Source organism: Mustelus asterias, chromosome 25, assembly GCF_964213995.1.
Source record: "Mustelus asterias chromosome 25, sMusAst1.hap1.1, whole genome shotgun sequence".
NCBI classification, from domain to species: domain Eukaryota; kingdom Metazoa; phylum Chordata; class Chondrichthyes; order Carcharhiniformes; family Triakidae; genus Mustelus; species Mustelus asterias.
In genome coordinates this window covers 35,994,745-36,012,161 of record NC_135825.1, presented here as the reverse complement: position 1 = coordinate 36,012,161, position 17,417 = coordinate 35,994,745, and the positions used below count along the sequence as shown (strand labels likewise).

The 17,417-nt window shown below is 44.0% G+C and overlaps 1 protein-coding gene across 1 annotated transcript; it reads right to left on the bottom strand.

Moving 5' to 3' along the window:
- Positions 1 to 380: 380 nt before the first annotated feature.
- On the bottom strand, positions 381 to 16,298 carry LOC144479277 (uncharacterized). Its single transcript, XM_078197953.1, has 5 exons — positions 15,933 to 16,298; positions 11,745 to 12,355; positions 11,396 to 11,549; positions 1,540 to 1,660; positions 381 to 843 (listed from the first exon to the last, which is right to left on the bottom strand). Exons 1-5 carry the CDS (start codon positions 16,206 to 16,208, stop codon positions 584 to 586), a joined length of 1,422 nt encoding a protein of 473 aa, XP_078054079.1. The 5' UTR covers positions 16,209 to 16,298; the 3' UTR covers positions 381 to 583.
- Positions 16,299 to 17,417: the final 1,119 nt, after the last annotated feature.

Below are 17,417 nucleotides of genomic sequence, written 5' to 3'. Positions count from 1 at the left end.
CATTTGCAAGGATCAGGCAGCTCGGCGGAACAGTGGTTAGCACTGCTACCTCACAATTCCAGAGACCTGGGTTTGATTCCGGCCTGGGGTCTGTTGTGTGGAGTTTGCAACTTCGCCCAGTGTCTGTGTGGGTTTTCATCAGTGCTCTGGTTTCCTCCCACAGTCCTAAGACGTATAGGTTAGGTGAATTGGCTGTGCGAAGTTACCCCTTAATGTGTTTGGCTGCATTGTCCCTCAAGCTATAAACCCCCAGTGACAGACTAGCAACCTGTTCCAGGAATAATTAGCAACAGAAACAGATGAAAGTCCGACTTATGCACCATCAGGGTACGAAAAGGTTGAGAGAGAGAGAGCGCGACAGACAGACATTTGCAACGGTAGAATGTCATAACAGTCATGTCAAAAATTAATTTAGTCATTCAATCAGTCTTGCCAAAAACAGGTTCATTGTTTCGGTGTTAGAGTCTTCCTACTGATTATTCGTCTCCGAAAACAGTGGTTGTCGCTAGGTTTCCACCTCTATTTGTTCCTTGTACGGTTGCAACAAATGGGCTCTATTCGCAGATTTTTCAAGCTACTACAACTATGCACATGCCATCCAATTTACTCTCACAGTTGCTAGCTTATAACTACCAACGTTATTAATTTGGATCTTAAAGCCAGAGTCCATAACATCAACAGTTTTTACTGTTACTCCAATTGAATCAACGGAACTGATTTCAGCCAAGCTCAGCACAATCACTGGATCCTTCAATATGCGATGAGGAAAGTTAACTTCTCGAATGTGTGGCCAAGCACAGTTCTCTGAAGTTTCACAGAAAGTTCTTACTTCTCCTGAAAGACCTGTTTAAAGGAAGATGAGCAACAATGCTGAGTGTTATTTTCAGCCACACAAGTATCTCCCACCCCTACCCCCTGCCCCCCCACCCTCCCTTGATGGCACAAGACTCACATTTGCTACCAACGATCCTAAAATTAAATTTAATCCAGGTCATGCATTCATTACAATCAAAATAAAAATTCCCATTTTATGTTAGCGGTAAGGATGCATAGACTACCACAGATTGCCTGAATAAAATGATCCATTCCATCCCAATGGTCGAGTTGTATATACAAGGAGTATCTGAGGCCCACAGACCGGCTAAGTCCTCAATTTGTGCAGTGCTGAATTATTCCAGACAGTACAGTGGCTGGGTTGCCACAATTGACTTCCGCACTTCAGAGTTAAGGCTTGGGGAGGCGAGGGCAGAAGAAGATAGAAAAACACAGGATTTCCTCTCCTGATCACTCTCCACTGATCCCTCTAGGTGATTATGTGTATGAATGTTGGGCTCAAGGGTTAATTTGTTTTATGTCGAATGGCTAATCAACAGTCAGATTAAGGCTCACACCTGAATAGTGGACCCACAGAACCAAGTCTGGATGATGCTTCTGCAGACACGGAGAAAATGAGCAATGAAAAAGACATCTTGAAACAAGCACCAGTGAAATATTTATGACTGGTAATAATTCTTAGTTCTCTGGTGTGCCAATACTTACACTGTTCAACAGTGTTCTTCAACTTGGTTTCAATCTTCCCCAAACCTTTTTGCACAATTTGGAATGTTTCATCCATGACATTGGTTAGCTGTTTAATTTGCTTATTCCCCTTATCTTCAACCTACATGTCAGAAAAGAATTGCAATGTCAGTAGTGCAACTTATTTATATGAAGCTCAAGCGATAATCAGCCTCATGTGACATTTTTTTTCTGCTGACTCTATGATCCTCAATCATTTTGTGTGATATGCTATTACATATTTACATGTGTGTGTGGATCTTTAGAATCCTAGAATTTCCTACAGTGCAGAAGGAGGCCATTAGGCCCATCAAATCTGCACTGACCACAATCCCACCCAGGCCCTATCCCCATAACCCCATGCATTAACCCTAGCTAGTCCCCGACACTAAAGGCAATTTTAGCATGGTCAATCCACCTAACCCACACATCTTTGGACTGTGGGAGGAAACCAGAGCATCTGGAGGAAACCCACACAGACACGGGGAGAATGTGCAGACTCTTGCACTATGTTTGAGGTGAGGGACGACGTCAGTGTCCCTGCTGATTACACCTGTGGGAAGTGCAGCAGCTCCTCCAAAACCGTGTTAGGGAACTGGAGCTGGATGAACGTAGGATCATTAGGGAGGCAGAGGCGGCCATAGACAGAAGCTTTAGGGATACAGTTACTCCGAGGAATGAAAATAGATGGGTGACGGTGAGAGGGGCTGGGAGGAAGCAGTCAGTGCAGGGATCCCCTGTGGTCGTTCCCCTTAGCAACAAGTATTCCGCTTTGGATACGGTTGAGGGGGACGACATACCAGTGGTGAGCCGCAGTGAGAGGATCTCCAGCACTGTGTCCATCTCTGTGGCTTGGGAGGGTAAGCAGGAGAGCGGGAGGGCAATAGTTATTGGGGACTCGTTAGTTAGAGGGATAGATAGGAGGTTCTGTGGCAGCAAAAGAGACTCGAGGATGGTATGTTGCCTACCGGATGCCAGGGTCCATGACGTCTCGGACCGTGTTTTCCGGATTCTTAAGGGGGAGGGGAAACAGTCACAAGTCGTGGTGCACATTGGTACCAACGACATAGGTCAGAGAAGGGACGGGGATTTAAAACAGGAATTTCGGGAGCTGGGCTGGAAGCTGAGAGCCAAGACAAAACATGTGGTCATCTCTGGTACGTTACCGGTGCCACGTGATAGCGAGTTGAGGAACAGGGAGAGAGTGCAGTTAAACATGTGGTTGCAGGGATGGTGTAGGAGGGAGGGTTTCAGATACGTGGATAATTGGAACACATTCTGGGGAAGGTGGGACCTGTACAAACAGGACGGGGTGCACCTGAACCAGAGGGGCACCAATATCCTGGGAGGGAAATTTGATACGGCTCTTCAGGGGGGTTTAAACTAATTTTTCAGGGGAGTGGGAAAAGGAGTTGTAGTCCAGAAGTCAGTGTTGAGGGTGGTGAGGTATTGGGGAAGGTATCAAGGTCAAGGGTGGGTACCGGTAGACAGGAAGGTGGGTTGAAGTGTGTCTACTTCAATGCAAGGAGCATCCGGAACAAGGTAGATGAACTTGGGGCATGGATTGGTACTTGGGACTACGATGTTGTGGCCATTACGGAGACGTGGCTAGAACAAGGACAGGAATGGTTGTTGGACATTCCGGGGTATAGATGTTTCACTAAGTGTAGGGAAGCTGGTAAAAGAGGTGGAGGAGTGGCATTGTTAATCAAGGATAGTTTAACGGCTGCGGAAAGGCACTTCGAGGGGGATCTGCACACTGAGGTAATATGGGCTGAAGGTAGAAATAGGAAAGGAGCGGTCACGTTGTTAGGAGTTTACTATAGGCCCCCAAATAGTAATAGAGATGGGGAGGAAGAAATTGCTAAGCAGATTATGGACATGTGTGGGGGTCACAGGGTAGTTGTCATGTCAAATATTGATTGGAATCTTTGTAGGTCAAATAGTTTGGATGGGGCAGTTTTTGTGCAGTGTGTGCAGGAGGGTTTCCTGACACAATATGTGGATAGGCCGACAAGAGGTGAGGCCACATTGGATTTGGTACTGGGAAGTGAACCGGGCCGAGTGTTAGATTTGGTTGTGGGAGAGCACTTTGGAGATAGTGACCACAATTCGGTGTCTTTGGTTATTGCAATAGAGAGGGATAGGGCCGTACGGCAGGGCAAGGTTTACAATTGGGGGGGGGGGGGGGGGGGGGGGGAGGAGGTAATTATGATGCGATTGGGCAAGAATTAGGGGGCGTAAGATGGGAACTAATGAAAAGTGCAACTTTTTCAAGGAACAAATACTGGGTGTCCTTGATAGGTATGTCCCTGTCAGGCAGGGAGGAAATGGCCGAGTGAGGGAACCATGGTTCACGAAAGAGGTGGAATGTCTTGTGAAAAGGAAGAGGGAAGCTTATGTAGGGATGAGGAAACAAGGTTCAGATGGCTCAATTGATGGTTACAAGTTAGCAAGGAATGAGCTGAAAAAGGGGCTTAGGAGAGCGAGGAGGGGACATGAGAAGTCCTTGGCGGGTCGGATCAAGGAAAACCCCAAGGCTTTTTACTCTTATGTGAGGAATAAAAGAATGACCCGGGTGAGGTTAGGGCCGGTCAAGGACAGTAGTGGGAACTGGTGTATGGAGTCAGTAGAGATAGGCGCGGTGATGAATGAATACTTTTCTTCAGTGTTCACCAAGGAGAGGGGCCATGTTTTTGAGGAAGAGAAGGTGTCACAGGCTAATAGGCTGGAGGAAATAGATGTTCGGAGGGAGGATGTACTGGCAGTTTTGAATAAACTGAAGGTCGATAAGTCCCCTGGGCCTGATGAAATATATCCTAGGATTCTTTGGGAGGCAAGGGATGAGATTGCAGAGCCTTTGGCTTTGATCTTTGGGTCCTCACTGTCCACTGGGATGGTGCCAGAGGACTGGAGAGTGGCGATTGTTGTTCCTCTGTTTAAGAAAGGGAATAGAAATGACCCTGGTAATTATAGACCGGTTAATCTTACTTCGGTGGTTGGAAAAGGTCCTTAGGGATGGGATTTATGACCATTTAGAAAGTTGTGGATTAATCCGGGATAGTCAGCACGGATCCGTGAAGGGCAAGTCGTGCCTCACAAATTTGATAGAATTTTTTGAGGAGGTAACTAAGTGTGTTGATGAAGGTAGGGCAGTTGATGTCATATACATGGATTTTAGTAAGGCATTTGATAAGGTCCCCCATGGTCGGCTTATGATGAAAGTAAGGAGGTGTGGGATAGAGGGAAGGTTGGCCGATTGGATAGGTAACTGGCTATCTGATCGAAGACAGAGGGTGGTGGTGGATGGAAAATTTTCAGACTGGAGGCAGGTTGCTAGCGGAGTGCCACAGGGATCAGTGCTTGGTCCTCTGCTCTTTGTGATTTTTATTAATGACTTAGAGGAGGGGGCTGAAGGGTGGATCAGTAAATTTGCTGATGACACTTAGATTGGTGGAGTAGTGGATGAGGTGGAGGGCTGTTGTAGGCTGCAAAGAGACATAGATAGGATGCAAAGCTGGGCTGAAAAATGGCAAATGGAGTTTAACCCTGATAAATGTGAGGTGATTCATTTTGGTAGGACTAATTTAAATGTGGATTACAGGGTCAAAGGTAGGGTTCTGAAGACTGTGGAGGAACAGAGAGATCTTGGGGTCCATATCCACAGATCTCTAAAGGTTGCCACTCAAGTGGATAGAGCTGTGAAGAAGGCATATAGTGTGTTAGCTTTTATTAAAGCTGCAACTGTACAGGACCTTGGTGAGACCACATTTGGAATAGTGTGTGCAGTTCTGGTCACCTCACTATAAGAAGGATGTGGAAGCGCTGGAAAGAGTGCAGAGGAGATTTACCAGGATGCTGCCTGGTTCGGAGGGTAGATCTTATGAGGAAAGGTTGAGGGAGCTAGGGCTGTTCTCTCTGGAGCGGAGGAGGCTGAGGGGAGACTTAATAGAGGTTTATAAAATGATGAAGGGGATAGATAGAGTGAACGTTCAAAGACTATTTCCTCGGGTGGATGGAGCTATTACAAGGGGGCATAACTATAGGGTTCATGGTGGGAGATATAGGAAGGATATCAGAGCTGGGTTCTTTACGCAGAGAGTGGTTGGGGTGTGGAATGGACTGCCTGCAGTGATAGTGGCGTCAGACACTTTAGGAACATTTAAGCGGTTATTGGATAGGCTCATGGAGCACACCAGGATGATAGGGAGTGGGATAGCTTGATCTTGGTTTCAGATAAAGCTCGGCACAACATCGTGGGCCGAAGGGCCTGTTCTGTGCTGTACTGTTCTATGTTCTCTATGTTCCACATAGACAGTGACTCAAACCAGAATCGAACCCAGATCCCTGGCACAGTGAGGCAGCAGTGCTAACCACTGTGCCACTTAACAGGGCGTATATGGTAGGTAGGAGGAAAACTAAAATTACAATCTCAATCTTCCATGAGTTTACAAATATTCCGTTTTTAATGATCTTCTATCCACACATGGACAAGTGGAACAAGAGCTGCCAAAGCTGGTTGAAAAATGGAAAACCAAAGAAAAGTTAGGACAACAGGTCCCAAAGATCAAAGGCCAGGATCTAACCCACTGTACCATCCGGTTTTCTACTTTCCCATTTATGATAGCATTCCTGATCAAATTTAAGATATATTTCAGATTTATTCCAAAGTTAACTAGAACTTATGAGCATGAGTTGTGTTGAGATTGTGATATAATTGGTTTTTTAAACTTGATCATTATCGATATCAGTTCTACATGTTTGTTCACTTTTTTTTCTCTTTAAGTTTTGCCATTCAGGTTTTATTGTTTGAATTTGCTTTCTGCTACTGCTATTTAGTTCGGAAGACAAATTTTTAAATATTCCATCGCCAGTCAAATTTCTATTTGAGTAACACTATAACAGTGTAGAGAAGAAGTGCCATCAAAGTTTCAACACAATTACTACAAACTTATACTTATGTGACTGTCTAGAGGGTTTTAAAACCCATGCACAATCAGGAAAGATTTCAGTATGTTAAACTCTCCAGTACCTTGTAATCTATCATGTTAATGGAAATCCAACTTGCGTTATTCTCATGAAAATTAAAGAAGTGACAGTCCAGATTATGGTTGGCTTGGACTTGAATGGACAATGTTACTCAGGCCTACACAGATATATTTGGATCGGAGACATTTGCATATACCTTGGGAGGCACTTCAATCCAGGCAGGAAAATAGCCGAAAGGTGCACACACAGACAGAGATGTCATTAGCATGATTTTTATAGTGTGTACAAGTCAGCAAAAATCCACAAAAGGATTTTCAGTGAATTGTAAACTTGCAGTTTGAACACAGTTTACTGTAATGTTTATAACATATTATTGGGAGAACACACAAAAAATAGCTTTGCAGTTATGTTCTTATATTGCCCATTGGTTAACAATGTGCATTGCAGTCAATCAAATTATCCCAATGGCTACCAAACCTACATAATGCCGGATTATAGTAACCAACAGATTTAATTCCAAGTGCATAGCACAGTGCCAGGTTTTATTGAATAGCAAATATTACAGTGAATGTAATTTTCATTTTAGTATTCACAAAATTCAGTTACATCAAGAACATTTACAGTACATTTTTGATATAATCTGGATCCTTCAATCAAGGACATCACACACAGTTCAACTTGTAAATTATCCATTGCTATCAGTTTGTTGTTTTAAATAAATAGAATAAAATTGTATTATATTTTGTATTAAGTTTTTTCAAATCTATTTCAACTTTCTGTTGGCCTTGCTCTCTAACAATTTGGTGTTCCAGGAACACAGAATCCTTGCAGTGCAGAAAGAGGCTATTCAGCCCATCGGGTCAGCACTGGCTTTCCGAAAGAGCAATCTCTCCCCCGCCCTATCGTCTCAACCCCATGCATTTACTATGGTTAATCCACTTAACCTACACATCTTTGGACATTAAGGGGCAATTTAGCATGGACAATCCACCTAACTTGCACATCTTTGGGCTGGGGCTAACCAGGCTAGCCCCCTCGAAATTTGGATGCAAAAGAGGCAACTGTCAGAGGGCCATTTTCATATCATCCCAGCCCAGCCCAGAAAGGCTGGCCCAGGTTTCGGAGCCAACTGCGCACCTGTTGCCGTATCAACCCAAAGCACCTAATAAACAGAAGCTAGAACGCTAAATTTAAACTATCACCTGAACCGGAATCCTCAAAGAGGCCCAAGCCTCTTAAAACACCTTCAGACCTCAGCCTTCCCATAGTCCCTGGGACTGAACAGCTGAACTCACAGGTTACCAAAAAGTGGACAGGCAAGAGCCAAGCAGGCCAAGAGCAGCTCAGCCCTATGATTCCAGGACTCGAAACATCAGCCCTTTTCTCTCCTTACAGATGCTACCAGACCTGCTGAGATTTTCCAGCATTTTCTCTTTTGGCCTATGATTCCAGGGCCCGGCAGCCCCCAGAGTGACATGTCCAGCATTCCCCTGAAGACTACCCATCACTCTGAGTGATGACCACCCTGTAAAACCCACAGACCCTTTCAAAGACACTTAGTCAGAAGGTTGGAATGCCTGACATCCAGCAGATGGAAGACAGAACTCCAGCATTGAATAGACTTGCCCAGGCCTATGAATTTCAAATCCTCCCAAGTTACCTAAATGCAGTGGGAATGTACCATTTAAGCATTTCCCATTAGCTCAGTTGGCTGGTTTGTGAAACAGAGCAACGCCAACAATGCGGGTTCAATTCCCGTACCAGCTGAGGTTATTCATGAAGCCCCACCTTCTCAACCTTGCCAACACCCAAGGTGTGGTAATCCTCAGGTTAAACCATCACAAGGGCGGCACGGTAGCACAGTGGTTAGCACTGCTGCTTCACAGCTCCAGGGTCCCGGGTTCGATTCCCGGCTCGGGTCACTGTCTGTGTGGAGTTTGCACATTCTCCTCATGTCTGCGCGGGTTTCCTCCGGGTGCTCTGGTTTCCTCCCACAGTCCAAAGATGTGCGGGTTAGGTTGATTGGCTAGGTTAAAAAAATTGCCCCTTAGAGTCCTGGGATGCGTAGGTTAGAGGGATTAGCGGGTAAAATATGTGGGGGTAGGGCCTGGGTGGGATTGTGGTCGGTGCAGACTCGATGGGCCGAATGGCCTCCTTCTGCACTGTAGGGTTTCTATGATTTCTATGGTCAGCTCTGTCCCTTTCAAAATAAAAGGGGAGAGCAGCCAGTCGTGCTCTGGGACTTTGGTAACTTTCATTCCAAGTGAAATAATTCAACTCAAGAGCTGCAGGCATGTCGGTGTGAATACAAAACATAATAGAATAAAATTGTATTGATTTAAAACAACAAAACTGATAGCGATGGACAATTCGCAAGTTGAACTGTAAGTAAGTGTGTGTGATGTCCTAGATTGAAGGATCCAGATATCAAAAATGTACTGTAAATATTCTTGATGTAATTGAATTAATTCTGTAGGTTCATTATTGTTTCAGAACAGACTTGAAACGATTGCTTCAAAATAAAAGTTTTTTTTTTCCTGAAAAGCTCTTTGAAAATAAAGGACAGTCAGTGCCTAAAGTGTTGGGGCCCTCAGAGTGAGGGGGGCCCCCCAAAATTGAGGCTGGTAGGATAAGGCCCCAAAGTGGCTGCTTAATATTTGAATGGGTGGGTTTCCCGTCCTTGATCTTGTCGGTCCCAAGAGTGAAGTTGTATCTAGGTTTGAGCAGGCTGGTTCTGGGGTGTGTGTGTGTCGGGGGAGGGGGGGGGGGGGGGGGGGTGGCAGCGGCGTGTCCTGTCCATTGAATTGTACGTTACACCCCTCAGAGAGAGGGTAAAAACCTTCCCCTACGTCCAGGAGCCATTTTGTGGTTATTACCACCTGACAAAACCCAACAAGTAATCTGAAACTTTGGCAAGCTACTTTTTAAAAAAAGCAAAGCACAATACATGAGAATGAAGGGGTTCTGTCACGCAGAATATGATATTATGGTCCCTAATATCAACAACTTGATAGTGCTGACAACCCTCGAGGCATACTGGCATTAACTTGCAAAAAAGCCCAGGAAGTGAATTTCCATTCTGGTGAGCTTTAAAAAAAGAATGACTTATTTGATCATGTTGATTAACCAAACCAGTAGCTTCTCACAGTTTGAGATCTACATGCAAGCAACAAAATAAAATTCCAGTTTCATGTCGTAAGAAGTTTCAACTTAAAATATTATAGACCGATCCTTTTTGGTGTAACAAAAGATATGAACATATTCTGTTTGTTATGAAATCCCTAGAGAGTAATTGGATTTTGAATAGTTACAAACTAAACATTCCAGATTAATGAGACTGAATCCCCAAACAATTCCCAAGTGATTAGAAAACAATTTAAAGAGAACTTGTGAAGAGATAATAATTCTATCTTAAAATCTATCAAAATACGAGGTACTTGCTTTCCACATTTAGTCAGATGATCGAAATTTTGAAGTGTCACAAGGTATTTTCCGGATTACTTGTCAAGTATAAAGGATGGCAAGAACTTCTCTTATTTTGACTAATGTTTTCCCCCAATTGTATTCCACTCAAGCGAATACTGCCAAATTGCAGATCTGCAAGCATTACAGAACAGATTCTATGGACCGAATTCTCCGACCTCGCCCGTGGCTGGGATTCTCTGGTCCTGCTGCAGTAAAGGGAGTTTTGGCTATTCACTAAATTCTCTGTTCTGGCTGGCGACGGTGGCCGAGTAAATGAGATCGGAGAATCCCAGCCAATGTTTGTGACACCGGTCATCAACTCGGGTAGTTAAACAAACATAGGTAGGAATCCATCTTGTAAACATAGCATTGTGGGATGGATTTTCCAAAAGGCATTGGGACCTCAATGCCAAACCTATACCCTCTGGCACAACCTTCTGGGTGGCAGCCTCCTAGCTAGCTGTCTTCATGTGGGCTTCCAATGTTGCAGGCCCAATCAAAAGGCCAACAGCAATGTCAGGCCGGCAATCTCAGGAGAGAGAAGAAGGAGCTTCATGGAGGCACCCAAGATGCCTGCGCAGAAGCAACGTATTAAAGAGGCCTGAAGTCAGTACAGCCATCAGGGTCGAGGGGAAAACTCTCTTCAGGTCTATTGATGGATGGGACTTCAACATTTCATCCCTGTCAATCCCCATAGCTCCAACTTTGGAGCACGGAGTCTCTTGCTCCAGTGGCCTTTGGTCTGTTGCTAGGAAATTGCTCCAATGCAAGGATAAAACTGATGTTGACCTGAATTAGATTACTTATTTTCCCATCTCCATGGGGCAGGCCGCCATCCTGATTCCCAACCCACCCTTGGGGAAAGCCCTCAGTAGTAAAAATGCAGCACGGAATCGCCCAGATGCGGCTCCCTTTATTTTTCCAAGTTTCAGCAGACCCCAGTTTGAAAATAGCGGAGGAAGAATCCTCTGCTCATGATTCAGTACTTTGTCCTTGTCCCCTAGAAACCAGCTAGGTTTTTGTTGCTTTGGTAATACATTTCCTCATACAATTTAGTATTCCAATAATTGGCTGCACAAACCTGTTCTTCTAGCCTCTGTTCTGACAATTTAGGAGAAATGCTTCAAGAATCAGGTAACGAAAAGTCCAGGGTGGCCCATTTTAATTGATGCCACTTAGCTCTGCAGCAACACAAAGTATTCACCATGGCTGGGACGGGACACCATCCAACTGAAAAGGTCCAGCACCAAAGTGCCATTCTCATATAGGATTTTGTCCAACCTGTTAAGCAGGTGGTTCTTCAACAATTTTTATTATAGTTAATCAAACAATAAAGCTGCAATTTACTGAAACTTAATGACCAGACCATTTATAAACTGTTTACCTCAGTGATGTGATTCCGCAGATTAACCATCACTTCATCCATTTTGCTATTTCTGTTTTGCAGCTGGCTAACATCGTCAGCCAAAGTACTTCGAACAACATTCTCGAGTTCTTCCACAGAGATCTTCTCTGTTTGTAACCGATGGGTCAATTTTCTGAAATGGATACAGCAGGGCATTATGATATTATTCAGGTAATACCCACTATATGTACAACATACAAAATCTCAAACAAATCATATCGGAGATAAATTGTTCGTAATTTACTGGCTGCTACACATTAAATATCATATTTTTCTTTCAATGTAATTAATTACAATTCCCCACCCACTGACAAAAACATGGTCAAACCTGATATTTTCCAGCTCTTCTTTATTGGAGAGGTGCTCTGCTTGTTGGAATGATGTGGTCTCTTTAAGTCCCAGGAGTTCCTTGCCATGCTGCGTTATCTGTGATTGTATAGCATCAGTCATCAGAGCAGTCTGATTTAATTGTTTTGTTAATGTAACCACTCCATTGGAGAGGGAGGGAAGACTGTGATCCATTAACTCTTTGACCATGCTTATGTCCTCAGCACTTTGTTGTAGGGCCTGAAGATTCAGTCTCTCTGCTTCTAGGTCTGTGATTCGACCTGTTAAACTTGACAAAGAAGCAGAAAGCGAATTCACACTTTCCTCCAGTTTTGAACTCACAGACTTCACACTTGCAACTTGCTGCTCAGTCCCTCTAAGAAGCTCAACTGTCTCCTCCACGTGCTGCAAGTCAGTCTTTGTTAGCATGTTCTTTCTGAGCTCACTCAGGCTTTTGCCCATTTGCGATTGAAGCGTAGCCAACTTATTATCCAGGTCAGAGGATTGAATCTGTGCCACGGCTACTACTGTCTTATCCATTTTACGTTCAGATTCAGACTGAGCAACCTCAAGATTCAGCAACCTTTGTTCATATTCTTCTGTGATCAACAACTGAAATAAAAGCAAAAAGATATGAGGTAAGTGCTTGCTTTTCTTTTTAAAGTTTGAATCGTTCCTACTTTCAACCTACCACATTTCTACTTAGATTAACTGTATACTGAATACTTCGACATTTTCAATGCATTTCCGTATCAGTAGGCTACTCTGTTTTCAATTTTTTCTATGGCCTCACCCCTTCTTGGCTGGGAGCTTTTACATTTGCAAATTGGGTCTTCTGCCATCCTGTGCAGATGTAAAGTCTGGCGAGGTTGTCGTCAGATTGTGAATCTGACTTCAACACAATTATTTCCTATGAAGGGTAGGTGGGTGCCAAAATCAGAAGCCCGTCTGCCAATTAAAAAACATTAGTGAGCAATTGAGCTTCTTAGCAATCCAACTGACCATGGTGTGGTCAGGCAGGTGAACTTAATGTAATACAACAGTCTGGGTTGTTGGAGGGTGTCCTATGATGATAGCCCCTCACATCTGGTCTCTAAAACCCACCCCTCAATAACTCTCCATCCTGCCTGTGATAACCCTCTGGACTGGCATGAGGAATCCCTGATCTACTTTCCAGTAGGGTACATAGAATACAAGTTCCTGGATGACCGAAAATTACCTTACTCGACAGAATTTGTATCCCGAGCTGTTTATAAAGCATGCCCCTGAGCGGGTCCATTATTGTAATGTCCCGTTTGAGACCTTGTGGTGAACCATCGTTGGTTCCCACTAGGTAGTACTGAGCCAGGGTCTGGCCAGTACTACGAGTATGTATATATGTTGCTGTTGGGGTTAGGGATGGGTGGTTCTACTTGTTGCTGTTGGGGTTAGGGTTGGGCTGTTACACCTGTATGATAGTTATTACGGTACATCCCAGTCGGGCTCCGCCTCCTGGGAGAGGTATAAAGGTCACTGCTCTGTCTGGGACCCCTCAGTCTGGGATCGTGTACTATACATGGTAGCTTCGTTGTAACAGTAAATAAAAGCCTTTATTTCCTTGAGCATCTCAAGCCTCGTGTGTGATAACGCGCATCAGACCTGTATGTGGTTTTGCTTTACGCAATGAAGCTCTGTACCTTTACAGTCGACTCTTGTGTTATTACTCTTCTTAGGGTTCCCAATCCTGTGTTGTCTAAAGTCACTTACCCGAATCTATGTCCTCAAGGATCCATTGCTCTTTTCATCTTGCAACTGCTTGCAATCTCAGCACGAACCACTCCTAAATTCTAGTGCTGCCGGGACTGTTAGAGCTGTTGGCCAGGTTCTGCGGCATCTCGCACGCAAGACTTACTTGTACTGAAGGGAGAAAGTCCCACTCCCTGCTTCTTTAAGCTGGGGGCAGTTTGTTGTTGCTTACTTTTGTAACTGGGCAGCGAGCAATATGGCACCCTCCCCTCGTAAAATCCAGACACAATCTCTGTAATCTCCTACAGCTGTACAACCATCTGAGATGCCTGCATTCCTCCAATTCAGACCACTTCAACTTCAGTTGCTTAAACCCTAGGCTCTGGAATTCACTCCCCTAATCTCCATCTCACTTTCCTCCTTATGACACTTCTTAAAGGATATCTCTTCAACCAAGGTTTTGGTCCTCTGTGCTAATGTCTCATTACGAAACAAAATATAACAGTCATATAATATTCCTGTGAAGTACCTTAGAATGTTGTATTACATTAAGTTTAATCAGTGTCACAAGTAGGCTTACATTAACACATGAAGTTACTGTGAAAATCCCCTTGCCGCCACACTCCAGCACCTGTTCAAGTACATGGAGGGAGAATTTAGCATGGCTAATGCACCTAACCAGCATGTCTTTCGGACTGAGAAGAAACCAGAGCATCTGGAGGAAACCCATGCAGAATGGGGAGAGCGTGCAGACTCCGCACAGAAAGTAACTCAAGCTGGGAATCGAATCCAGGTCCCTGGCACTGTAGGGCAGCAGTGCTAACCACTGTGCCACCATGCCACCCAATGCACTAATAAGACGTTGTCTTTGACAACTAAACACTTGAACCTAATTCTCTCTTTTTTCTCTTATATTTTTTGCCAACTTTAAACTCACTTCCAAGAAGATCTAGACAGGAAAATAAACAGCACAAAATGTTGTGGATGAACAACACATTTGTAATTTTTATGCTTTTCCATTATGATAATGGACACAAATTGTTGATAGGTGTGGAAGCAAAGGAATGACTGAAGACTTTGTCATTAGCAAAAACAAGCCTCATTTCCTCTTTCCGGAACAAAATTAAAAGCTTGTCTCAAAACAACAGCTTGCTAGGTCAATGAATATTAAAACAAAACTGTATTCATAACCTGAAAGCACTGTATTTGTGTGTTAACTACATTGGTGACTTTGAAGATGGAAGAATGATCAATGCTATTATGAGATGCAAGCTACATAAAAGAAATCTGCATTTGTTTAATATAATGAATCAAGATTGAATGAAACGTTAAAATGTTTAAAGGCTCATCACAATGGTTCTAATCCTTATCAATAGAATGGTCAAGGCAATCTGATGAATGATTTCTGAGGGCAGGCAGTCCTAAGTTTATTTGCATCAGGGTGTCTGATTTAATCTAAATTGACCCAAGTGCAACAAACAGCTTTGGAGTCACATTCACAAAATGAAATTGAGAAATGCAGCTCAGTCAGTCTCCAAGTTGGATCAAAGGTGAAACGATTACTCAGATAGAAACTTTAAACTTATCTTCAATAATCTAAACTTAAATCAGCATTAAACTTGTGTTTACCAAAATTATTGCCCAGATAAAGATTTTAATATACTTAATGTTTATGGTAGGATGGGGGTGTGTGGAGGGGAAACTAAAGAGCTTGGCCACTAGTGGAACATGAGAGTTTCATAGAATCCCTACAGTGCAGAAGGAGGGCATTTAGCCCATCGGGTCTGTACTGACCACAATCCCACCCAGGCTCTATTCCCATAGCCCTACATATTTACCCTGCTAATCCCAACACTAGGGTTAATTTAGCATGGCCTATCAACCTAATCCGCACATTTTTGGATTGTGGGAGGAAACCACACAGACACGGGGAGAACATGCAAACTCCACAAGACAGTGACCCGAGACCAGAATTGAACCCAGGTCCCTGGCACTGTGAAGCAGCAGTGCCAACCACTGTGCCACCATGCAACAATATTTTATTGGGTGCAAATCACTTCATCTAAATAGTACACTGACCGGGGAAAGATGTGAAAATTCCGTCAAACTCTAAACCAATTAAAGTTACATGGTGCATCAATAGAGTACCACAGTTCTCAAATCCTACGTGAATTACATAAAGAAAAAAGTGTAATCATATCCAGCATTAATTGGAAATGACAATCTGATATAGAGACTTGAAATTGGAAGCTTGGAAATCCCAGAAATTAAAACTTTCACCGAAATTACAAGTTATGACACACGCACACACATAGGGACACTTTCCTGTTCATTGTCTCTCGTAACCCTTTCCTCCCCACACATCATTTCCCCAGGAATAATCCCCCTCCCGCAAACTTGACAATCGATTGTAAGATTAAAGGAGGTAAGGGGGTTGTGTTGTCAGCTTAAGGTAAGTGCATACCTTCTGGTTCAGCTCACGCACTTGCGCCTGGATCTTTTCGAACTGAGACAGTTTCTCCTGCAGGATTTGAATGGTTTGATCCAGGCTGTTAATGGTTTGGAGTTGTTGCTGAATGTACCAGCCGCCAACACCACAGCCGGCCACCAGCAGCAGAAGGGAAGTCCACAGCAAGGACAGGCCGGCTGGAGCGGAGGGAGCCTCGGACACATTCTTGCTGTCAGACCTGGTGAAATTTTCCTCCCCCCGCTGTCCACCTTTCCCTTTCCGACTTCTCATTGTTGCAAAACTTTCCTCCGAAAACTTTTCTTTCCAGTCTGGCCCCCCCGCCTGATTGACAGGCGGAGCCAAACCTGTGATAGGCTGATCTCGCTCGATCAGAGGTGAGGCTGGCTGTCAAAACTAGCCAATCACAGGGGGACACCCAGTGTTTTTTTCGGAGCTAACTCTATGCACCAATCACAAGCCTGAGATCCCACTAATAACAAAAGTCTGGTTGTTTTCTCCATTTCTCTGAACCCATCTGAGCCCAGCTGAGTCCAATGGCACTCAGCATGCCACAGCTTAAAGGTAAAGTGAAATGTTGTTAGCTGAGGTTTCTTAATTATTGTGCACAAATTGTCCACAAAACATCAATGCCTCTATTTCAAAAACAACCAGTAGCTCAGTACTTTCAGATGTCCAGAGCCCTTTGACAAGGTCCCTCATGCGCATGGGATCAGAGGTGAGCTGGCAAGGTGGATACAAAACTGGCTCGGTCAAAGAACAGTAAGAAGTCTCACAACACCAGGTTAAAGTCCAACAGGTTTATTTGGTAGCAAATACCATAAGCTTTCGGAGCGATGCCCCTTCGTCAGATGGAGTAGTTATCTGTTCTCCAACAGTACACAGACACAGAAATCAAGTTACAGAATACTAATTAGAATGCAAATCTCTACAGCCAGCCAGGTCTTAAAAGGTACAGATAATGTGGGTGGAGGGAACATTAAACACAGGTTAAAGAGATGTGTATTGTCTCCAGACAGAATCTGGAGACAAGGCTTGTGATTGGTGACAATACACATCTCTTTAACCTGTGTTTAATGTTCCCTCCACCCACATTATCTCTACCTTTTAAGATCTGGCTGGCTGTCGAGATTTGCATTCTAATTAGTATTCTGTAACTTGATTTCTGTGTCTGTGTACTGTTGGAGAACAGATAACTACTCCATCTGACGAAGGGGCATCGCTCCGAAAGCTTATGGTATTTGCTACCAAATAAACCTGTTGGACTTTAACCTGGTGTTGTGAGACTTCTTACTGTGTTTATCCCAGTCCAACGGCGGCATCTCCACATCATGACTACCATCGGTCAAAGAACACAGTAAGAAGTCTCACAACACCAGGTTAAAGTCCAACAGGTTTATTTGGTAGCAAATACCATAAGCTTTCGGAGCGCTGCTCCTTTGTCAGATGGAGTGGAAATGTGCTCTCAAACAGTGCACAGAG